A 24,723-nucleotide genomic window follows, 5' to 3' on the forward strand; every position below is an offset into this window, starting at 1 on the left:
CCGGGTTGGGGGGCACGAGGCAGTGGGGCCCAATACCTGCCGGGTGGCAGTCACAGGGCTGGCAGGGCGTCCGTGGGCTCCAGCGATAGAAGTCCTCCTGGCAGCGCTCGCAGTGCGGCCCAGCCGTGTGGTCCCGGCAGCGGAGGCAGCGCCCACCATGCCCCGTGCTGCGGAAGAGCTCCCGGTCGAACACACACTCCTCGGAGTGGCCGCTGCAGTTGCAGGCTGCGGGCAGGAGGCAGGGGGCTGCGCGTGAGCGGCCTTGGCACGGCAGGAGGGGGTCTGTGCCCACCTGCCTCCTTGTGATGGGGGAGCAGGCAGTCCCAGGAAGGCCAAGGATGAAGTGCAGGCCCAGCTCGATCAAGGACATGGCGACCAGTTGGTTGCTCTTCCCTGACAGGACCGTCGAGAGTAAAGGGAGCACCAAGACACAGGACCCTCCCAGGCAAGCCGGATGTACAGTGCACAGCTGGACACACGGCCCATGACCGGCCACCTTTTGCATCGGCGGTGTGGCTCACTCCAAGAGGTGTGGCTCACTCCAAGACGTCTCATGGATCCTCTCAGCAATAGTAACTGTGTGGATCTGGCCCCACACAGTGGGGGGTGACCCCCCACAGTGACCACGAGGTCATTCAGATGCATGGAAGTACAGGTCATCCCTCCTTCAGGCATTAACTCATTAAAAAAAAGGAGTGTGTACTAAGGATGGCTCCCCTCCCCTCCCGCGGTGAGCCCAGCGTGGGTGGGCTGCGAGCAGCACTCACTGCACCGCCCACTGTGTCATGGAGGCCAGCTGCAGCCAGCAAGTGAAAATCCTACAGGTGTAAAGCTGCAGGGAGTCTCTGGCAGCTGAAAGGAGGGACCCCACAGGCTGAAAGGAGTCGGCTAGGTGCGGGCGGGGAGGGTCCCAGGCAGGAGGATAATCTGTGGACAGCCAAAGAAGGTCTGCCCAGTGTTGGGGGGCCATGGCAGGGGCCGGCATGTCACACGATGGGTGGCATAACAGAACAATGACAGAACAGGGAGGGGTGCAGGCTCAGCTGGGAGGTCAAGAGGTTGGCAGAGCCTGATCCAGGAAGGCCAGGCAGCCACGGTCAGTGGACTTCACCCTGGAGCAAGGCAGGCTTTGGGAGGGTTACAGGGGGCTGAGCATAACTATGCTTTTGCACTTTAGCTAGGGCCTCAGGCTGTGGGGGGAGCAGGGCTGCAGGCTGGTGAGCAGGGAAGCCAGAGCTTCAGGCCTGGAGGAGGGGAACTAGGGCTGGCACCGAGGCACGACGGCGAAGGACGCAGGCAGGTGGGCTGGAGGGACAGGGATGAGGCCGAGCTCAGGGCTGCCCACCCTGGGGGGTGTCGAGGGCTCAGGTGCGAAGGCCTGGCTTCCAGGCTGGTGGCTGAGAGGACGAAGATGTGACCACTGGGCAAGGACAAGGCAGGAGAAGTGGTCTGGCCTTTTGTGAACCCACCACGGAGACAGCCTCAGTCCCAGAATGGGTGAGCCAGCCAGTACAGCTTCCTTGGCCCCAGGGGGGACTTCCTGATAGAGGCAGGCCAGTGAGGGTAACAGGAACCTGCGAGAGCCACAGTGGAACTGGGAAGCTCCTGCAGACAGTGCCACCCTGTTCACAGAACAGGGTCCCCTCCACACCCCAGCCTGGGACTGCCCGCCCAGAGGATAGCCGGCCCAGAACATGTTCCTCCTGCCTGGTGACAGCCAGCTACACACAGAGAGCCTGAAGCAGTTCAGGTGATCATCTGGGGGACAGGGTAGGACTTGGAGACCGTGGGAAGCTGGGGTGAGGGCTGGGGCGGACGTTAAGGGACTGTCCCAACCACCCCACGTGCAGCCCCACGTCCCAGAGAAGGATGATGGCACCATCCCCCCAGCCCGTCTCTGAGGTTAGGTGGTCAGAGCCACATCACAAGGGGACCAGGACATAAAAGGCTGCCTGGGGGGCCCTGGGAGAGGCTGGGTTGGCAGGTCAGCGCCCCCCAGGACCTGGGGCCTTCTGGCTTTGATTAGCAGCTGCGGTTGGAGCCACTGAAACAAAGAACAGTGGGGTGGGGGGGGTGGGCAGGGGGGCCTCCCAGCAGTCCCACTGCAGTGGCCTCCACTAGGGGATTTGGTCTGGGGGCAGCGTTTTGTAGGGGAAAGACTGAGGAACAAACAGCCCCTCCTGCTCTCACCCTAGCCCCTCCTCATCCCTGCAGGGACACAGGGGGTTAGTGTTGGGTGCAGCCCCCACTGCCAGGTCTCAGGGAGGCTGCTTCCCAGCCTGAGCCATGGCCTCCTCCGGTGCCCAAAGCCCCAGGACACTCACGCACACACTCGTTGGCAGCCTCGGCTGTGCCCCGGCCCCACGGGCGGTCCTGGAAGAAGGGCAGGCAGCGCTCGCAGTCTGTACCCGTGGTGTTGTGCTGGCACCGGCAGGCCAGCCGGCCTGCCCCATCGGGACTGCACTCGCTGGCATGCCCGTTGCACTTGCATCTGGGGGAACATGGAAGAGGGGGTCCAGGAACTGGGGAAGGCACTGTCCAAGGAGTGGTTAATTGCCAGGTGGCCCCTGATTCTATCGCTCAATGATGGGGAACATAGGGAACCCCCACTATGTGCCCCGCGGGGGTGTGGGCCACGGTAGCAGAGATCTGGCTGCACTGGGCTATTTGGAGCTCTGTGCGTGCGGACAGACCCCACTGCATCTCCACAAGCCCCCTAACCTCCCCATTTCACAGATGAAGGAACTGAGGCACGCAGGTCGCCCCAGGCCACCAGTTAGGAATGGCAAAGCTGATGAGGCTGCTGCTGAAGGAGCCCTAGCCGAGAGGGCCCCAGAAAGAAGTCATCCCAGTCCCCTGGGTGGAAGGTGGGGCAGCTCACAGGCAGGGGATGGAGGCAGGGGGCAGCCAGCCAGCTAACTCACACAGTCCTCCTTTGTGTCTACAGGGGCAAGAAAGAGGGTGCTCTTTACGGAGAACAGCCCCCAACTCATCTCAGGTCCCCAGTGACTCTGTGCCTCTGGGAGGCCCGTTTCCCACCCCATCCACCCGCATATATAGGGTTAGGAGAGCCGTGGAATCAGGTGAGCCGTGGGGGCCTCCCTGGACCCCATCCCCAGGGGCCAGACTGAGCTGCTTTAGGGACACCATGATCTCAGCTTCTAGCTTTCCTCTGTGGCACCCCTGACCCAGCTTATACCTCCTCTCTGCAGCCTCCCTGCTGCGGCAGGAGGGACCACACTCACCCCCATTTCACAGATGAGGAAATGGAGGCTCAGGCCCCGAAAGGACAGGTGCTAAGTGGTAGAGCTAGAATTTGCACCCTGTTCTGCTCCACGCAGACCCCGTGCTCCCAGACACTACTACCCTCTGGTCACCTGGTGGCTCCCATAAGCTGCATTCTATGCTCCGCCCTCAGCTGGCATTAAGAAACTGGTGACCACTGCCAGTGCCCCCAGTGTTTACTCTGGGGACATGGCTTGGGAAGGGCACAGGGCATTGTTTCCTCCACAGGAGCCCCAGGGAAGCAGGTAATGCCCTAGCATTTCTGGTAGAGGCTGAGGTGGACACCCAGCAGTCTCAAGAGACAGGCACCACCCATGTTTCCGAGGAGGTCTGCAAACACCACCCTCCCCCGTGAAGCCCTCCGACCCCTAGGGAAGGAAAGAAATTCTTCTAGGCCATTGCGGGACTCAGGGCGCCGGCCCACCTGCCCCCCAGCCGGCTGCAGGCCCGAGGGTGGTCTGGCTGTGGCAGCTGGGGCCCAGATGTTCTCTGGCCCGAAGCCCCCGGACAGGAGGCGCTAGAGCTCGCCCTCCCCCACGTGGTCTGACCCAAACCCAGTGTGGGAGTGGAGGAGCCCTCCCAGACACCCCCACTTCCCCGTCACTCCCAGCCCAGCCTGGGCTGAAGAGTGCAGACACTGCAAGTGCAAGCTGGGCCCTCCGTTCCCTTTCTGAACCTCTCTACTTCTCTGAATAGTACCTGAGCGCCCCTGAATTCCAGAAGCCCCTTGCTTCCCACTCCCACAGGCCATCACCCCCAGAGCAGGCCAACTTCCCATCCCAGACAGCCTGTGGACCCACCAGCTAGCCCTCCCCGCCCGCCCTCCAAGGCCACTTTCTAACAATCTCTGTCTCTCTCTCCTCTCATCCTTCCCCATGCGATGCCGGGGGCTGGGGCCTTTTAAAACCACCCTGGCCAAACCCTTCAAAGGCTCCCCTCTGCCTGTGGGACACGGATGAATTCAGTCCACGGTCCTGGCCTATCTCCAGATGAGGCACACACCGGCCCTTCTGGCTGGGATGCCAGCCTCCCTCCACCTTGGCTGGGCCCCCGGCCACAGAGTAGTCGCCTCGACTGCCAGCACACCCTGCCCTGGCCCCGGCCTTGTTATTCCGGGGCATGCTGACATGCTTTTGGGAGAGTGATCTGACCACTGTTGGCCACCCCCTTGAGGTTGGGGCAGGAATCTCTGTCTCCCTCTTTCCTTTCCAAGAAGGAAGCCCCCAAGCATTCATGCTGAAGACACTGCTTACGCCTCCCCTGGTTCCACAGCCCGCCGTGTGCACACAGTACCTGCAGCCACATGGGAGACAGGCCAGGGAGGTGGAGCAAGACTGGGCCTCTGCCCTTTGGGCGGCCCCTGCTTCTTGGAGAGGAGACGCTTAACCAAACCAGAGCATGTACTGACCAACACCGGAGCAGCACATGGAGCCTGCACTGGGGACCCAGATGGCAGAGCCTGGCAGGTCCCCCAGGAGCAAGGGGCAGAAATCCAGCCCCTGCTCACTCGGGGCTCCTTCCAAGTAGTCAGCTGTGGGGCTTTGGAGTGGCCTGAGCTGTTCATCTGCACGGAAGTGCCTCAAAGTCTCATTAAAAATGTTTGGGTCCCCGTGAAGCTCTATCATACCCAAGGTCCCCAGGAGACTGGGGCAGAAGTGGGGTGAATGGACTTCATGCTTTGTAAAGTCAGGAGTGCTGCTAAAAGAAGTGAAGCTTTGAAAGCTTCAAGTCCTGCACCTGCCCACAGTCCCCCCTAACCAGCTTTACTGGGAGCAAGTGTACATCAGATAGAATGCCAGTCTGGGTGTAGGTGGAAGCCTGGACCACTGCCAGACACTCCTATAAGTGCCACTTCCTTTGTGGCATGAATGAGTGTACTTGGGCGCCTGGGGGAGCTCAGTCGGTGAAGCGTCTGCCTTTGGCTCAGGTCATGATCCTGAGATGGAGCCCCACATCGGGTTCCTGCTCAACGGGCAGCCTGCTTCTCTCCACACACTTGTATGCTCTCTTAACAAATAAATAAAATCTTTAAAAAAAAATGAGTGTACTTGTAGGATGCAAAAAGGAAAGAAAAAGTAAAAGAAAAAAGGGAAAGAGAGGAGGGAAGGAGGGGCAGGGACTGATCTGCAGGCAGGGGGATCAGCAGGTACAAAGGCCTAGCATATCCTGTACATGGTGGTGGAAACACAGCTGATGCAGGAAAAGTAGAAGCTGGTGATGCTGCTGGCCATGAAGGCCTCGAATGCCAGGCCCAGGGGACAGGATCCTGCCCTCACTCTCTCTCCTGCCGAGGCATCATGATATGGCTTTTTCACCTTCCACGGCAGCCACTGGATGACCCCCATATGGCTGCTGCCTCCTGCCCCATGCCCAGAGTTCTGGGGTCCTGGGGTCCCAGGCCCCGCCATCCTACCTTTCACCTACCTGCCACCCACAGAGAAGTCGGACACAGCATAGTAGTAGGACTGCAGCACCTTTGGGTCCTTGAAGATGTCATCCCCAAATGTGTTGAGCCGATCCAGGGAGATGAGGAGCTCAGTGCTGGTGACCCACTCCTGAGGGGCGGGGGGTAAGGATGGAGGAAGGAAGGCATTAGTAGGCTCCTGAGTACTTGCTCTCACCCTATTCTGTGTGAAGGTCCAGCTGGCTGCCCTGGGAGGGGAGTGGGGTCTCCTAGGACCCAGGGACAAGCTTAGACAAATCTTATTAGATTTTAGATAAATCCCTGAGAACGGTGCAGAAATAAGGAGCCTGTGCTTTGGGATTGAGCCGGTCCAGGTGCCAGGCCACTTACTGGCTATGCAACTCTGGACAGTTACTCAATGTCTTGAAGGCTTGGTTTCCCCATCTGTAAAATGAAACAAGGGATTGTGCCAACCCCACAAGGGTGTTTAGAGGGTAGCCAACGTCAGCAGTGGGGCATGGGGTCTGGCACATGCTCAGTAAGTGGCCAGCCAAGGTGCTGGGGGACAGGGCTGAGGAAGCCCATCCTATAACTTGTCATGCTGGTCACTTAACCTCTCCCAACGGCTTCTGCACCCCCATCCTAGAGCTGAGCAGAAGGAGGACATGTCCCGGTGCCCAGCTGGGCCTGATGTGGGCAGGTCCCCAAATGCACAGACTCCTGCAGCAAGTCACCCGCCCCAGGTGACATCTGTCCCTACAAGAGCAGGGACTTGGGGCCCTTTGTTCTCTCGGCACCCCAGCCCCCAGGCTCTGGCTGGCTCGTCACAGGTGCTCAGTAAATACTTGCTGATCGCTGAATGACACCTTCCCCTGGAAGAGCATGGTGGGGAGGAAGGGGAGAAGGCACGTGAAGGCTGACATTTTCATCTGCCTGCTGTTATAATCAGAGGTACACAGAGGCAGCTCCGGCTGAATTTTAATCAGCATTTTAATTCAGCCCAGGAGCTCCTGATTTAGCAATCAGGCCCATCAGGGCTGAAACAAACTCTGGCAAAGTCTGTCTTTGGGCCCCAGCATGACGCAGGCCAGCGGGACTCTGCTGCTCCCTCTAAGCTCAGTGGCTCAGTCAGCCCACTGCCAGGGCCTGGGGCCTCTGCCCAAGGATGTCTCTGCTGGGGAGGGAGGGTCCAGCACCTGAAATACTTCAGCGGAAGCCTCAGCACTGAGCAGGGCTTATAAGTGCTCCGACACCCTGCAAATCACCTGGCAAATGTCAGTGTGCCTTCAGGGATCTGGTTAAAATGCAGCCTCTGATGCAGAGGTCAGGGGTGGGGCCTGGGCTTCTGCACTTCTAGCAAATGCCCAGGTGGTGTGGATGCGGCAGGTCTCTGGGTCAGCTGACAACAAAGAGCTGGTGCCTGGGGCTGGAGAGTGTGCACAGTTGGGGGCTGGCGAGAGAAGGGGAATTGGTTCTCTCAGCCCAAGTGGTATGAGGCACTCCCCGATGCCGTAAAGGTCATTTTAGGGCAAACCACATCTGTGATGTACGACGGGCTTTTGCAGCTTGTGATGGCCCCAGCTAAAACCACGGATGGGGTCTTGGGTGGACTTTGCACAGACCTGCGGTCTGGGATGTGGCATTAAGATGCAGGAGGCAGGGAGCCCCTGCTCCGGCCAGCACCCTACAGCAGAGACGCTCAGGTGGCCACTCGGATCTGGTAGCTGGATTCTGCTTCATGGGGAACAGAGGGACCCAAGACCCAGCAGCCACGCACCCACGTCTTTCATTACTTCTCACCCTGAAATGCTCCAAGTCCTCAGAGGAAGCACCTTCCCAGAGCTGCCAGGAGGGGAGGACAGAAGGGCAAGATGGACTTGCCTTTCATCTGTCCGCTTCCCCCTGGGAGCAGAGGAGGGTAGGGGGCAGCATTTCTGAAAACACTGCTTCTCTGTTGGGGACAATGTCTAGCACATATGAGACAGCAAGTCAGAGAGGGGCCTTAGCCTGAGCCTCTGCTCTGGGGTGATGGCTCAGACCCAGGAATGGGGGGTCTGGCCCTCTGCTCATCTTCAGATGACCTTGGCTAATAATTTGTAATCTACAGAGTCTGGAGCCCTGTGGGGAAGAAATTGTCATTTTAAACAGAATCATGATGATGACGTGACCATTTTGAATAAGACAAGGAGGGCTGGGCATCTGGACGTGTGATTCTGTACCTTGAAGGATTAGCCTTGCCCAAAGAGAGGTCAGGCCTTTGCCCCCTGCTCCTGGGAGGTCACTTCTAAGCCCCCAGAACACCCTGCTTGAGAAGAGTGTCTTTTTTCACCTGCGGTCTTGGGTCACTCCAGTCTATGCTAACAACTGGTTTAGGGGGTGCCTCGGGCCACATGGGATCAGCTTGCCCTCTAGGGGAGCTGACTACGGTCACAGTCATCCGTGCAGGCCATCAGCCACGTCTATGTGACCAACTCCAGGGTACAGGGTATAGGGGAGCCTCCCTGTTGGCAATACTCTGCACATTGTCACATCGTTGCTGGGAGAAATAAGTGCTGTCGCCATGAATCTACCAGGATCGGACAACGGGAAGCTCCACATCCGGTCCTCCCTGGACCCTGCTCCAGGCACCTCTGGTCCGTTTTGAGTTTCACGGATTTCTTGAGTTCTGTGAGTCCTTCGAGAGAATCACTAGACTTGAGGGAGGTCCTGGCGACCCCGAACCAGCCCTGGCAGGGACACAATTTCTTTCTGGGCCTAAGTGTTCCCTCTAGAAATAAACAGGAATTCTGACCCTTGCCCCCTCGTTATCGCTGACTGGCAAAGGGAACGTTCTGAACCTGTCAAGGGAAGGGATGGCTGTCTTTCTCAGCACAGGAAACTCTGGGAAGTAGACTAGAGGGCTGTCCAGTGCCCAGAAACATCGCACAGACCCCCACATCTGTAGGTGAAAGGTCACTGACACACAGGAATAAGGACGTGCCTGGGTGCCAAAACTGGTAGGGCCACAAGCCTGGGCAGACGTGGGTGGGCTGGACAGGGGGGCCTGTGTGAATGGACACAGCTACAAGCCTGCTATTCTTTCTTGGCCATGAGGACGAGAAGGGTAAGCCACCTCGAGCTCTTCCCTGAAAAGTGTGATTGAGCACCTCTTACGTGCCAAGCACTGTGCTGGCGGTGTTTGAGTTGACTGCTGACACCAAGCAGTTTAAATGAAAATTCATTAAAATGAAACCAGACTTAAAAATTGAGTTCCTCGGTCATGCCAGTCTCATTCCTAGCACTCTAGACATGTGGGTAGTGGCCACCACCCTGGAGGGCACAGCCAGACACCATTTCTGTCACTGCAGGACGTTCTGGAGAGCGCAGTGCCAGCTTAAAGCACAGAACCAGGACTGCGATTCCTAAACTTATGTTCTTTTCTCGTTTCTCATTTTATCATCATAAAAACCCTTGGGGACACAGAGGAAGGAAGCAAGGCCCTCCGAAGGGTGTTCTAGAAGGTTCTAGAAAGAGCCCCAGTAAGGAGTCAGGACACTCAGGATCTGGTCTGGGCCCTTCCACGAACTCATGTGTGGCCCTGGGAAACAGTCTCTGCCATCCAGGCCTCCGCCTCCCCACCCAAGTCAGGAAGGGGCCAGGAGAGCTGGTGGCTGTCACAGGGCCCCCGGGAGCCCCAGGGCTCTGCTGCTGCAGGCTGCGCAGGGGTTCCTGCATCAACCTCACTGTCGGCATCTACAACACGTTGAGACGCCACCAAGGCCTCTGTTGTTTGAGGTCTGAAAACTGTGGCATCCCATAGGAAGCCCTGCGTCCTCCCACTTTTTCCTGCGCTCCCCCAGTCCTGGGGACCCAACCCACCAAGCCCGCTCCTCTCTGACCTGCAATACAGGGCTCTCCTCGAAGTTGTAAGCGCTGGGCCGGCCCTCCAGGGTGGAGAAGGCCACGTTGCCACCGCTCAGTGGGGAGATGTCACTGAACTCCGAGGTGCAGAAGGCCACCCGCTCGTCATCGCCAGGGCGCAGGTACTGTCCCTCGGGCCTGCCGTAGGTCTTCTGGCAGGAGGCACTGTAGTACTGGTAGGGCTCCCATGGGCCGCCAGCACGTGTGCGCTTGTAGATGGCAAAGCTCTCGGGGCGGCTGGTGTGGAACTTCAGCCTCACGTAGGTGATCTCGTAAGCTTTCCCTGCAGCAGGAAGGCAGGGACCCATTTTACAGCAGGGAAGGGAGGGTCAGAGTCCTGGCGCAAGGGACAGTGGGAGGGCGGCCTTGTGTAAACTCTCTTGGGTGGGAGGTTAGAGGCTGTCTAGAGCGCCGTGCTTGCAGTGCCATGATCAATGAGCGATGCCTGTCAGGGGCACCGGACCCAGAGGGAGAGCTTCCTGGGTACCTGCCATCCCTTGCTTCGGCCACCTTGCCTCCCTGCATGGGAACCTGCATTGTCAGACCCCTGATGGGCAGCCAACTCTTTTTGCTCAAATATCTCTAGCAACAGCATGTTGCCACATCCTGAAGAAGGCTGCTTTACCATTAGAAAGTTATTTCTTTTACTACACCCCAGCAAAGCCAATCCTTCCACCTGTATCTTTGGGCTCATTCCTCTCCAGTGACTTCACACCTTTGGAGTCTAGAGACACCCTGTTCCAACTCCCCTAAGCCCCAGTGCGACCCTCCCAGGACCCTCTATTCTTCCAGTGTCCATCTAATGTCTCTTTTGGTCCAAATTTCTCAAGAGAAGTCTGCATCTGCTTGGCTCCACGGCCTCACCTCCCAACTTGGCCTGCAGTCCACTGCAATTCAGCTTCTCTGGGCTGCTCCACGGACACTGCTCTTGGAAAGCTCCCTCACCAACAGCCCTCCATGGCCACAGCCAGGGGCCTGGCAATTCCCCCAGGCTTCTGTGCAGCTCCCCTCTTGGGTCATGCTCCTGGGCTGCTCCTCAGACCCCTGCTCATCCCTCCCCCAGGGCCTCCTCTTCCAGTAGCTTGAACCCCACTCCCCTCTCCCACACTGCCGCTGCCCACACCAAGAGAATGGGGGAGCTTCCTTCCAGCTTGGGCCCCGCCCTGCCTTCCTCTCCATCAAGCCCAGCTCCCACCATCATGTCCCAGGAGGAGCCACAACAATGAATTTAGATCCCCCACAGTGATTCTGAGCTGTGCTGGAGGCCGGGATGGGGAGGAAGGCTATGGGCAGGGAGCAGAGTGGGCAGGGAGGGAAGGGTCCCTACACCCTCATCGGAGCTCAGGGGGTGTCAGGGAGCAGTGCCACAAGAACGGAAGAACCAAGTAGTGCTGGGGGATGGGAAGCTATGGAAGAGGACTCTGGAAGAGGACTCGCTGGGAGCCCGAGGGGGACTGTTTCTGGGCTGGGGGGCTGGGCTGGGGGAGGCAGGGGGGGAGCCTCCACAGCTTGGTGAGCATCCCCCAGTCCTGCTTCTCCCCTCTTTTTTTTAAAGATTTTATTTATTTATTCATGAGAGACACACAGAGAGAGGCAGAGACAGAGGGAGAAGCAGGCTCCCTTCAGGGAGCCCGATGCAGGACTCGATCCCAAGACCCTGGGATCAAGCCCTGAGCCGAAGGCAGATGTTCAACCGCTGAGCCACCCAGGGGCCCTGAGCATCAGCCCCTCTAAAGCAAGAGCATGCATGTCTGCAAAACAGGCAAGACATCAAAGGCTGATCTGGAAGGTGAATGCTGACTGTTATACGCTCCTTGTCCCCTCTCCCCCGTTCATCACCGGAGAACCACCTGCTCATTAACCTGCATTCCCTCACTGGATGGAGCTCAGACCAGCACCTGGCCTTTCCTTTCTAGGCTCTGCCACCCTAGCACCTTGCAAAGTGCCCAGTGCCTGAGCAGGCACCACGAGTGTCTACACATATACGAACAGGTGAACAAATGGTCACCGGTCCTACCATGGCTGGTAGCCTCTCGTCCCCAGGGCAGCATGAGACCCTCTGCTTCCTGTATCTGCTTTCTTCTCTCTGCCCTGGGGCCCAGATACCACCGGGGGCCTGGCCCTCGCCGCACCTCTGTCCCTGTCTGCAGTCTTCCTTACCAACCCAGGAGACATCACTTCAGTCTCCCCTGTTTAAGCATCTTGGTCACATGTAGGCACTGAAACTACAAAACTCAGAAGAAAATACAGGAGCAGATCTTTGTGACCTGGGCTGGGCAAAGGTTCCTTAGATGTGACACCAAAAGCCCAAGTGACAGAGATACGTTGGTCCTCATCGGAGTCAAAATTGTCTGTTTCTAAAGATGCTACTGAGAAAATGAAAACCCACAGGATGCGAGACGATATTTGCAAATTCATATCTCAGAAGGGATTTACCGAAACTATACAAACAACTCTTATAACTCAATAAAAGACAACCCAATTTTTTTATTTATTTATGATAGTCACACAAACAGAGAGAGAGAGAGAGGCAGAGACACAGGCAGAGGGAGAAGCAGGCTCCATGCACCGGGAGCCCGACGTGGGATTCAATCCCAGGTCTCTAGGATCGCGCCCTGGGCCAAAGGCAGGTGCCAAACCGCTGCGCCACCCAGGGATCCCAAGACAATCCAATTTTAAAAAAATGAGCAAAGCATCTAAACAGACATCTCTCCAAAGAAGATACACAACTGGCCAATAAGCACATGAGAAGATGCCCAACATCATGAGCCAGAAGGGCAATGCAAATCAAAACCACCGTGAGACACCACTTCACTCCCCTAAGCTGGATATAATAAAAAAGACAGATAAAAACAAGTGCTGGCGAGGATGTGGAGAAACTGGAGCCCTCCTACACGGCTGCTGGGAATGCGAGATGGCGTGGCTGCCGTGGAACACAGCCCGGTGCTTCCTGCAAAGGCCAACACGGAATACGCAGGATGCAGCAGTTCCACCCCGAGGCTTGTGCGCAAGCAAAGAAGGGGAAACATGTGTCTGTGCAAACGCACACGGCTGTTCACAGCAGCATTACTCATAATATCCAAAGGCTGGAAACAACTCAAATGTTTGTCAACTGACACATGAATCAATAAAATGTGATATGTCACACGGCGGAATAGTGTTCAGCAATAAAAAGTAATGATGGTCTGGGACGCCTACGTGGCTCAACGGTTGAGAGTCTGCCTCTGGCTCAGGGCATGACTCTGGGGTCCTGGATCGAGTCCTGCATCAGGCTCCCACAGGGAGCCTGCTTCTCCCTCTGCCTGTGTCTCTGCCTCTCTGTGTGTCTCTCATGAATAAAAAAATCTTTAAAAAGTAATGATGTTCTGACATATGCTACAACGTGGATACATCTCGAAAACAGTAGGTCGAACGAAAGAGGCTAATCACGAAAGACTGCACATCATATGATTCCACTTATCTTGAGCATCCCAAGTAGGCGAACCCATAAAAACAGAGTAGATTAATTAGTGGTTGCCAGGGCCTGGTGGGAGGAGTGGAGGCTGGGGGGCAGACACAGCAAGCAGGTGCAGGGTTCCTTTTGGGGGTGATGCAAAGTTCCAAAGGCAACAGTGGGGATGGGGACACAATTCTATGAGCAGACTAAAATGCACTTACACTTTTAACGGGTGGACTGGGGATGCCTGGGTGGCTCAGTGGTTGAGCGTCTGCCTTTGGCTCAGGGTGTGATCCTGGGGTCCTGGGATTGAGTCCCATATTGGGCTCCTTGCAGGGAGCCTGTTTCTCCCTCTGCCTGCCTGTGTCTCTGCCTCTCTGTCTTTCATGAATAAATAAACAAAATCTTGAAAAAACAAAAACAAAAAACTAGACCTCACATCCATTAGGATGGCCATGATTCGAGACAAAAAAACACCTATTCACAAGTGATGGCGAGCAGGTGGAGAAACACAAGCCTTGTGCATGGTTTATGGGAGCATAGAATGGTGCATTCGCTATGAAAACGTCTGGCACTTCCTCAAAAAGGTGAAAAGGGAAGGACTCTATGATCCCGCAATTTGGGCACATACCCCAAAGAACTGAGAGCATGGTTTTGCACAGGCATCTGCACACCCGTGTTCATAGTGGCCCTATTCACCACAGCCAGAAAGTGGAAAGAAAACCCATGTGTCCATCCAGGGATAACAGACAAACCATGGTCCACCCACACCATGGAATAGCATCCGGCCTTGAAAAAGAAGGAAATCCAGACACATGTTACAACACGGATGGAACCCAGGGACATTGTGTGGAGTGAAGTAAGCCAGGAACCAAAGGACAGATACTACAATTCCACTTACGTTGGGTTCATAGTGATGGAGAAGGGAGTGGCGGGGGCCAGGGGCTGGTGGTGGGGGCAGTCCATGTCTAACAGGAACAGAGTTTCAGTTTAAGAGGGAAAAGTTCTGTGGGTAGATGGTGGTGACGGTTGCACAACAGTACAAGTGGTTAAGATGCTTAAGCTTCATTTTATGTCTATTTAACACAATAAAACAAAAAATAGGAAACATATCTACGTGCATCGGCCCTTTAGGAAGGCATTTTGGAGGCACGGATGAAGAGCCGTGGAAGTATCCCCTGCCTCTGGTGAAATCATCCCACTTTTGGGAATTCAAACGAGGAATGGAGACTAAATGCATGAAAACGTTCATCCAGGTGTTTTCTTAAAAGGAGAAACACAGGAATCATCAGCATCCAATAAATGGAAGGATATAAATTCACAGGATGACCAAAGCCGTAGAAAAACAGCTGGCAGTGAGCTTGTATGACACGGGGAAAGCTTAAGCCATAATGCTGAATTGAAAGACATAAGATCATACGTTCAGAATCATCAGATTATTATTTAAAAATCCCTGAAGAATAGACAGAAAAGAGAGACATCAAACGAGTCAGCGTGGTGTCCTCCGGGCAGAGGCCGCGAGTGGCATTTCTTCAACTGTTCTACATTTTCCTATTTTTCTTTCACAAAGCTTGTTCTAATTTAAAAACTGGAGAAAACACGTTTAAAAAAAATCTTTTTTTTTTTTTTTTTTTGAAAAGCAACCGCCTTGCCATGTTCTGTTTCCAGTGTTTTTCAAAGTTCTGTTACGGCACAGCTTGGCACCGTAACTCCGAGTCCCTGAAAAGAAAGCATGTGTCATAAACCGAGTCAGTGTCTGGGGGCAGCCTGGTGGCCACGTCTGTTCCGAGGTTCAGGCTTCAGAGCCAGGCAGGGGCTTAGCCCAGATGTGCACTCACGGGAGCATGCGGGGTGGAGGCCGCAGCGGGTCCCACGGCCCAGACTCCTCTGTAAACATCTAGCAGCCAGACACATCGCGGGAGGGGAGCTTGGAGCCACTTAAAAGGTAGCTGGCAGCTAGAAGCGTGATCGGAAAAAGGCAGTCGCTGGGATTTCATGCAAAGAAGCAACATCACGCACTAGGAAGCACCACGGCTCTTCCTCTTCCTTGCCAAGCCAGGAGGTGAGAGGAGACACAGGAACATCACAGACACTCGGCAGGGACTTTTTGTTACAAGAGTTAATTAGAAGGGCCAAGAAAACAGCTTAATCCCAGCTTTGTGATGAAAAGGTTTCTGCCAAAGGCAACCCAAAAGCGGGGGAAGGAAGCAGCCCCAAGATCTTCTAAGCAGTGACAAGAATTAAATTCGCAGCCTCTACCCATACCCTTGCAAGCTCCGGGGGATGATGAGGCTTCAGGGTGATTAAGATAGGTGTGTTCCTGTTAGGAACGCTGGGCCAAAATGTCATTCCCAACTGTTAACAGGGACAACACTGCTTGGGAGCACATAGATCTGCCTCCTAGCAGCCCAATATGCTGTTCCCCCTACCTGAATGCTGTTCCCTCTCCTCCTCACCTGTCTGGCTCCCATGCGCCCCTGCTCATCCCTCTGGCTTAGCCCACGGACCACATACCCCAGCCTGAGTCCAGTGTGGAATGCCCTTCTTCCCACCTTTCCTGGCTCATGGCCACTCCCCCCTCATCAGTGCCCCCCACCCCAGCCTCCCTGGGCTTCTTCATCCAGTTCTCAAAAGATCTGCCCATCTGTTCCACTAGTTTGTGACCCTCTTGGGACAGGGCATGGGACTCCTTAGAGCTGAGCACAGTGCCCGGCACACAGTAGGTGCTCAATAAATGCTTGCCATATGAGCAAGTAAAGGTGTAGCATGATTTGTACCTTCAAGGAGTTTATGATCCAGTGAATGGGTTGAGGCAGGGAGGTCTGACAATGCCGCTGATATTTTGCAAGCCACAACCCCTGAATGCATCTGTTGTAGAACAGTCAGCATTTAGTAAGCACTTACTATGTGCCAGGCACCATGTTAAGTACATTACTCAGCACCTTAAGGCTAAGACCTCAAACAGTTGCATCACTGTGCCCGTCTTACTAACAGGGAGCCTGAGGCTTAGGCAGGAGAAAGGGCCTCGCTCAATGTCACGCAGAATCTAGCTATGTCTCTACTTGACTGCAGGCTTGTCTGCCCCCAGAGTTACGGCCTTGAACTAGGCCACCCTCGTTCAGGAATCTGTGGGTGCCCAGACACAAGGGGCTGCCCGGGAAGGAGGTGCTGGCACCCACGGAGACTGCGAGGCCACCCAAACCAGCACCAAGCACGTCCTCTCCAACCAGCTGGGGCATAAAGCCCATCAGGAATGACACCAGGGCGGTCACAAAACCAAGCCGCTCACATCCGGCACTGACAAGCAGAGTGCGCTCGGAACACAGCTTATTTTGGGAAAGTGGAAACAAAACAAAGCTCTTTAATTGGAGCCATCTGGGAAGCAGTGGCCCGGGGGTGGGGCTGGATGGGGCAGGGTGGGGAGCTGAGCTGGGAATGTGTGGGCGAAGCCACCCTGCCCACTGCGGGCATGAGAACCAGGTGGGGAGAGCTGCTCCCAGCCTACAGGGGAACCACTTGGCCCTATCACAGTCATTCGCTGCTCCTGTCTTCCTCTCCCACCCCAGGTCTTGGCAATTTGGGGTACAGTGGGTCCGTGAGGAGCTAGGGAATCCCCATGAGCACAATGCCAGGTGCCATGGGAGCCTGGCTGGCTGAGAACTGGGCCCATCACGGTTCTCTTATCTTTGAACCAAGAGTCTACACCCTAAATATGAATCAAGATTGTCAAGCACACTAACCTGGAAAGAGCAAATAGTTTCATCTGATTGATTATTGCCTAGGGCTTTGTGTTAAGAAGGATTCTCAGGTCTGATCGGCCGATGTGACTGAAACGTACAAATGACCCATTTGCAAAGGGAGGCGGCAAGGCATTCAAGGCCACTGCAGTAAGTCCAGGAACAGAAGAGGAGCTCAGTGAAAATGGTGGAGAGGACGGCAAACATGAAGGCTATTCCAGAGAATGATCTAGTGATCTGGTGAGTGCTGAAGGCAAAGGAGGGAAGAATCACAGCTCACACCCAAATTTCTTGCCCTGGTGCATGGAGAGATGGGAGAAGGATGCCTTTCCTTTTTAATTTCCTTTTATTTTATTTTTTTTAAGATCTTTTAAAATTTATTTATTCGAGAAACAGAGAGGCAGAGACACAGGAAGAAGGAGAAGCAGGCCCCATGCTGGAAGCCCGATGCGGGACTCGATCCTGAGTCTCCAGGATCATGCCCTGGGCTGAAGGCAGCACTAAACCATTGAGCCACCTGGGCTGCCCCTTTTTACTTTTAAATACACATAAAATTTGCCATCTCAACTTTTTTTTTTTTTAGAGAGAGAGAGAGAGCACACACATGAGAGTGAGTGGAGGGGGGAGGGAGAGAGAGAGAGAGAGAGAGAATCATAAACAGGCTCCACGTCCGGTGCAGAGCCCAACATTGGGCTCAATCTCATGACCCTGAGATGATGACCTGAGCTGAAATTAAGAGTTGGACACTTAGCCGACTGAGCCACCTACTTTTTTTTTTTTTTTTTTAATTTAAGTCACCTCTATGCCTAACACGGGGCTTGAACTCACAACCCTGAGATGGAGAGCTGCATGCTCTTCTGACTGGGCCAGCCAGGCACCCCATCTTACCCACGCTGAAGTACACAGGCCACCAGAAGTAAGTACATTCACACCGTTGCGCAGCCCTCACTTCCATCCACCTCCAGAATTCTCTTCACCTTGCCGAACTGAGAGTCCTCACCCCACGAACAACTTCCCACTCCCTCCCATTCCCTGCCCCCGGCACCCACCATTCTACTTTCTGTCTCTAGAATTAGGGTGTTGTAAGGCCTCATATAAGTGAAATCACATGGCATTTGTCCTTCTCAGCATAACGTTCCTCCACGTAGCAGGTGCCAGAACCTCTCTCCTCTCCCAGGCTAATCGATAGTCCATTGCATGTATATCCCACGTTTTGCTTATTCGTTCATCTCTCCATGGACACTTGAGTTGCTTCTGCCCTGGCTATGGTGAGGAGTGCTGCAATGACTGGACCCTAGGTTTGAGGGCTGTGTGACATCCGAGGGCTGACATTCAGGAGGACCTTACCTGGTCAAGAGCTCAGGGGGAGAGACTAGGAGAGAGGTGCAGGGGGAAGTCCTGAATGTCCCCCTGGGATCCCCACAGGCACAGCCAGAGTACTTCTGATGGCGGGAGGGCAGGGGAAGAGAGGGGGAGGTGGCTGGAGCGGGATGGAGGGATGGGACCTTGGGGAGGGCTGGGGCCCCGGGAATGCCACAGCTTAGGAGTTCGGGATGTATCTGGAACACTGTCGAATCCTGTGCTCATGCACTGCTGCACTTGCTCCCTGGTTCCCAACAAGGGAACGTGCTGTGGCCATGAGGTGCTGGCATTCACATCTGCTCCACCCTTTACGTGCGTTGGGGCCTTGGGCAAAATACCTAACCTCCTGGGGCCTTAACTGGGCAAGTGACATGAACGAGGTGCCTCATCTGCCTTTCCTTTTTTAATTGCTTTGCAAAACGGGCATAACAACAGGGCTTAAGGAGTTAAAACACCTGCAAAGCACTGGGAACAGTTCTAGCACACACGTGGCATGTCCGAGGCTAAACACCCGCTGCTGTGCCCCTCATTCACCGCACCAACATTCACCAAGCTGCCCCTGCGCAGGGCGTGGGGGGCCTGTGCCGAGCGCCATGGTGAGGCTGTGACGACAGGCATTCCCTCTGCATCCCAGAGCAAGGGATGGACACATGCCCAAACCCCAGTGCAGCACGACCCTCTGTGAAGGCAGGGGGTTGCCCAGAGGAGGGCCCCTCTAAGCTGAGGGGGGCTGACAGCGGCCTGCGCACTGCTGTATCCCGAGGGCCTGGCACAGAGCCTAGCACATAGTAGGTGCTCAACTGGACTTTGGGACTTCCGGCTCCTGCGAATCCGGTGGGTCCTGAGGAGCCCAGGCCAGGGGGAGGCGGCCAGGACCAGCTGGGCCCAGGGGCTGCGGGGTGGCTGCTTCTGTGCGCGGAGGCCAAGCAAGGCTGCTGCCCTGACCCTCGATCCGCGTAGAGCCCAGCGTTCCAGCCAGAACCTCCAGGGAGAAGGCAGGAGGCCGCAGCCCCCCGGCCCCAGCCCCGGCCAACGCAAACACGGCCGCCCACTCAAAAAGGAAGACGCCATGCAGCCAAAGCTCCGGACACCCAGCTGGCTCAGGGGCTTGGCAGGGCCCGGCAGGGGCCTCCTGACGTCCAGCCCCCATGGTCTCCCCCTGGTCCCCTCCGCTCCAGCCATCCAGGCCGCCAGGTCCAAGAACACACACAGCAATCTCCCCCTTGACCTGAAACGTCCTTTGCTCTTCTGTCAGCTTCCGCAGACACCGAGTATGTTCCCAGAGCATAAATCCTCATTCACATCATCCTGGGCTTCACCCGTCTCCTGGCAGGGCATACCCCAAGGCCAGCACAGCCGAGGCTCAGTCAACAGTGGGCAGCCAGCTGGACTGCAAAAGGCACAGAGAAGGCCTGCACACGAGCTGTGGGACCTGCAGTGAGAGAGAGGGCAGGCAAGAGCCCACCTGCTTTCTCCTGCAACCCCCCCCCCCCACCGGACAGCTCAGCGCTCACTAGCTCAGGAACTCAAGGATTTTCCTGTTATTGCAGGAGATTCTCAGAAATCCAAGGAAGTGTTGGAGTGAGAAGGAAGATTCTCTCCACCCTCACCAAAAACCAAGGCTCAGACCAGCCTAACCCAGCAGCTTATCGTTCCCAAGTGCAGCACCATCTGGGCAGGACCCCAGGGCCTGCCAAGTACTGTCTGTGTGACCCTGGACAATAGACTTTACTTTGGGAGCCTCAGTTTCCCTGCCTGTAAAAGAACTCTGGCGGGGCTGGGGTTCTTAGCACTAGCGGGGAGCCCCACCAATAGTGTCTCTCATCCCTGCTGCCCAGGCACCTCCCCCAGCCTGCCCGCTGCCCAGGACCTCCGTGGAGGGCCAGGAGCCGCCAGACCCTGCTGCTGCCTTTCATCCCAGACAGGAAGGCTCAGCTTGGCGACTCTGGGATTTGGAACAGATGTCTGTGAGCTCACAGGGGGCTGGGAAAGCAGCGACCTCCATCCCGGGGCTGACCAGCCACCCCTCCCTCCCCTGTCCCTCACCCTGCTCCCTCTAGGGGCCCCAGGCCAGAGCCAGCCACCCACTCTCTCCTCCCATGAGCCCCAAGGAGTGGGGGACCTGGGGAGCAGGAGACGGAGCCAGCAGAGGTGGCCACAGGACCCAGAGGGGAGGATGGGGGGCTCCGCTGGGAACACCCTGACCGCCCCAGACCTCTCCTTCCCCTGATTATGCAATCCACAGCTCAGCATGGAGCAAACCAAAGCTGAATGGAACACAAAATGGGCTGAATCTGGGGCCGCTATGGGTCTCTGGCACCCCCGGTGTGGAAACAGGGCCCAGGGGCAGGACATCTTTGGGGAGCCAGCTTGGCAGGCATTTCCCAATCCTTGGGTAGAGGCCATCCGCCAGGGAACTTCAGCCCTGAGTTGTTCTCAGCAGAGTGGCCTTGGCCGCACACAAGGACTGTCACAGCTCCTGTAAGCACGTGGCCAACCTGAGCTCATGGAGCCTGCACAACCAGCTGGGAGGTGGCCAGGCTTAGCCCTGTTTCACGGGGTGGGGACACGAGGGTACAAAGAGGTAGCAGCATTTGCCTAGTGAGTGGCTGAGCCATGCCTGCACCCAATGCTTGTTTTGTGATTTCTACTCTGTTCTGTCTCCCCAAGCAGGCAACCAAGGTCCTGAGCTGGGCCCAGAAACACAGGACGGAGGAGGGGACACTGCCATCCACTCATTCAGTCTTCTCTTCTTCATTCATACAAACACCCCAGAACCCCTCCTATATGCCTGGTGCCGCACAAGGTGACAGAAAGAACGCTGGCTCAGGGTAAGGTGTGTGTGTGTGTGTGTGAATGCTTGAGTGCAACTGTATGAGTGAGTTTAAGTGAGTGTGCAAGTGAGTGTGTGGGTTTGTGAGGATGAATATGTGAGTGAGTAGATGTGCGTGAATGTGTGAGTGTAAATGAATGAGGGTGAACGTGACTATAAGTAGATGTGTGAGGGTGAGTATGTGGACATCACTGTGGGTGCAGGCATGTGAATAGATGTAAGTGTGAGTAGATGTGTGTGGGTATGTGGAGGTGAGTGTGTGAATGTGAGTGTGAAGGTGAGTATGAATTTATCTGAGTAAATGTGTGCATGTGAGGGTTAGCATATGACTAAGTGGATGTGTGTAAGGGTGACTATGAGTAAATGTGAGTGTGTATGACTGCACATATACACATGTATAGGTGTTTATGCACACAAGTATGAGTAGATGTGTGTGTGGATGAGCACAAAAGTCTACAGATGTATGTGAGTGTATGAGTCTCTAGATAGGTGTAAGTGTAAGTGTGTGTGTGAACATATGAGTGTGAGTAGATTGTGTACGTGGATGAGCACACAAGTATGAATAGATGTATGTGTGTGTGAATGTGTGTGAGTGTATGAATGTGGGTAGATGTGTGTGGGTGTGAGTATGAATGGATGAGCATGAGTAAGTAGATGTGTGTGAGTATGGGGATGAACACATGAGTGTGAGCAGAAGTATGTGAGTGTGTATGAATGTGTGTTGAATGTATGAGTGACTAGATTGTGTGAATGTGAGTGTAAGTGTGGGTGGGTGAGCATATGAGTGTAAGTAGATGTGTGTGTGTCCTTGATGAGCACATGAGTATGAGCAGATATGTGTGTATGAATGTATCTGTATGAGTGTGGGTAGATGTGTGAGGGTGTAAGTGTGTGTGGATGAGCCTATGAGTGTAAGTAGATGTGAGTGTGTGGGTGCGCATATATGTGTCAGTAGATGTATGTGAGTGTGTATGGATGTAGACAGGTGTGTGGGTGTGAGTGTGAGCGTGTGTGGATGAGCATGAGTGTAAGTAGATGTATGAATGTGTGGATGAGCACATGAGTATGATAGATGTATGTGAGTATGCATGAACGTGTGTATGAGTGACTAGAGTGTGTGAATGCGAGCGTAAGTGTGTGTGGGTGATCATGTGAGTGAGTAGATGTGTATGTGGATGATCACATAAGTGTGAGCAAATGTATGTGAGGGTGCATGTGTGTATGAGTGACTAGATTGCGAATGTGAGTGTAAGGGTGTGAGGGTGATCACATAAGTGTGAGTAGGTGTGTGTGTAGACGAGCACACAAGTATGAATGATGTGTTATGAATGTGAGTGTATGAGTGTCAGTAGGTATGTGGGGGGGTGTGGATGAGCGTATGAGAGTGAGCAGACATATGTGAGTGGATGTGAGTGTGAGGGTCCCAGGCAGAGCTCAGCGGGTCACCGGGCCAAGCACCCGCACTCAGCAAACAGGAACAGCCCCAAATGCACACGCACCGGGCCTCCCTGCCCCCACTTTGAGCCTGGGCTCAGCCCCCTGCCCTGCTGGGTCCCCCCGACACATGTAACCCATCAGCCAGCCCCCGGCCCTGGGTCACAGAGCAGCGTGTCTCCCCCGCAGCCCCTACCCCGCCCCAGATTCCTTCCCAGGGGCCTTGGGGTTCTGCCAGCCGTCCAGCCGGCTCCCCCAGACTCCCTCCCCACACTGGTTTCCGGTCACCCGCCTCGCCAGAGACCCCGCCCCATCTAGCAGCCCCAACAGGCCAGGGGAAGCCACAGAACCCCAGGGAACTGAGCTTCTTGGGGTGCCAGGCCACAGCTGGCCGGTCTGCTGAGGGGCTCAGCGCCCACCCACCCCACTTCAATGCCATCTCCCAGCCGCCCCCACAGGGCTGTCACCCAGGCATTGCTGGGCGGAGCTCACGTAAAGGAGTTTATGCTCCAGACCTTGGAAATACGTGGGTGTCCCTATCCAGTCACTTAGCAGCTGTGTCCTTGGGCAAAGCACTTAACCTTTCTGAGCCTCAATTTTCTCATCTGAAAATTGGGGATAACCTCATATCCAAACTGCTCAGCCATGGATGTGTTTTGGAATTCACAATTTTTTACAGTTTAGAGAGATGATGTAGTTCTTATACCATAAATTGTGTTGACACCCCCAGCTGGGTTTGCCCCCACAGGCTGTACTTAAATGAGATTTCAGTAGCAAAATGTATGAATATTCACTCTAACTAGGATAAACAGGCCTATAAATAGCCTTGGGTCCTGTTCAGCAGCCAGAATGAGTTACAGAAATACTTGAATTTTCAAAGTTTGGGAAGATTTCAAATCCGCAGACAAGGGAGCGGGAACCAGTGGCCAGCTCGCTCCCCCCCCCCTTCAAGGGCTGCAGGGGCCGCAGCAGATAAGGGGCCCAGCTCAGCGCCTGGCACACCTTGGGGCCCAGGGGGACCCGGGTGGGGCCGCACTTGGTGGGGGCGGGGGTTCTCCTATTTCCGGATGGGAGGCTGCTGAGCGAGCGCAGGGATCCGAGGGCTCTTGCGCCCGGTACCGGGCAGAGGGGCGGGAGGGGCGGCCAGGTCGGGGCGTCCAGCCCTGCTCAGAGGCTCGACCTCCCCGGAGGTGAATGGGGCGAACGCCTCGGCTCCCGGCCCCAGGAACACGGCCCGGACCACACACGGCCCCGCGGGGATTCGTGCGCCCCGAAGCCGAGCGGCGGGCCACGCCTGGGGGCTCCCGCCCTAGAGGGCGGCCGGCCGGGTCTCCCCGCAGTTGCGGTCCCGGAGGCCGGGCACGGTCGCCGCGTGCAGACCCGGCGCCCCGCCCCGCCGGGGAAGGGGCCCGCGGAGGCTCCCCCCGCCCGCCCGCCCGCCCGCCCGCCCGCAGGCCCGGGGCGCGGCGCTCACCCAGGCGGAGCGTGATGTTGACCGAGGTGGGGTGCTGCACGCCCAGGGCCATGGACGGGCTCTGCCACCAGGTGCTGTCGTCCTGGCTGTGGAAGTCGGTGAGGTAGGCGGCGTCGTGGCGGCGCCGGGGGTCGGCGGCGTCGCAGCGCTGGCACCGCGGCCCCGCGCCCGGCGCGCCCAGGTGCGGGCAGAAGTCCTCGGGCGGGCGGCCACACGTGTGCGAGGCCTCGGCGCGCCGCCCGAACGCCGCGTTCTCGAAGCCCGGCAGGCAGCGCCGCGGCCGCCCCGCGCCGTCGTAGCACGCGCCCGGCCCCGCGCCCGCCGCCCGCGGCCCCAGCAGCGCCAGGCCCAGCAGGAGCGCGGCCGCCGCCATGGCCCCGACGCCCCGCGCCCCGCGCCCCGCGCCCCGCGCCCGCCCGGCTCCGCTCGGCTCCGCTCTGCTCGGCTCCGCTCCGCTCGGCCCGGCCCCCCCCCCCCCCCCCCCCCCCCCCCCCCGCCCCGGGCCGCGCGGTCCCCGGCGCTCACCCCCACCTGGTGGACGCGCCCGGGAGCGCCCCAGCTGCTCCCCGTCGCGCATCGCGCCCCCCGGGGACCTGCGGCCCAGGCTCCGGCCAGCCCCGCGGTGAAGGGCCTCTCCCGGGGCAGAGCCACCGCCGGCGGCCTGGGGCGGAGGCCCCCGCCCTTCCCGCCTCCCCGTTAGCTCGGAACGGCGCGCCCGCCGCTCACTTCGGGCTTCTCCCCAAGCAGACAGAGGGAGCCTAACTTGGTATCTGTCACCGAGGGCACCCAGTCCCCTCACGGTGTCGCCTCGGAGACACCGCCCCCCTTGACTCCCCGATTCACCAGTTAGTAAATCAA

General features: G+C 56.6%; 1 protein-coding gene across 2 annotated transcripts in view; it reads right to left on the reverse strand.

Annotated features, from left to right (window-relative positions):
• Window positions 1–24,238, reverse strand: part of LAMC3 (laminin subunit gamma 3) — a 58,729-nt gene extending 34,491 nt beyond the window's left edge. For both annotated transcript variants that reach the window (XM_038549008.1, XM_038549007.1), the window contains exons 1-5: window positions 23,866–24,238; window positions 9,568–9,872; window positions 5,710–5,840; window positions 2,325–2,491; window positions 37–225 (exon numbers count right to left, since the gene is read on the reverse strand). In XM_038549008.1, coding sequence (XP_038404936.1) covers window positions 37–225; window positions 2,325–2,491; window positions 5,710–5,840; window positions 9,568–9,872; window positions 23,866–24,238 — 1,165 coding nt within the window. The remainder of the gene's footprint in view (window positions 1–36; window positions 226–2,324; window positions 2,492–5,709; window positions 5,841–9,567; window positions 9,873–23,865) is intronic.
• Between the last annotated feature and the right edge of the window lie 485 nt (window positions 24,239–24,723).

Source organism: Canis lupus, chromosome 9, assembly GCF_011100685.1.
Source record: "Canis lupus familiaris isolate Mischka breed German Shepherd chromosome 9, alternate assembly UU_Cfam_GSD_1.0, whole genome shotgun sequence".
Classification (NCBI taxonomy): domain Eukaryota; kingdom Metazoa; phylum Chordata; class Mammalia; order Carnivora; family Canidae; genus Canis; species Canis lupus.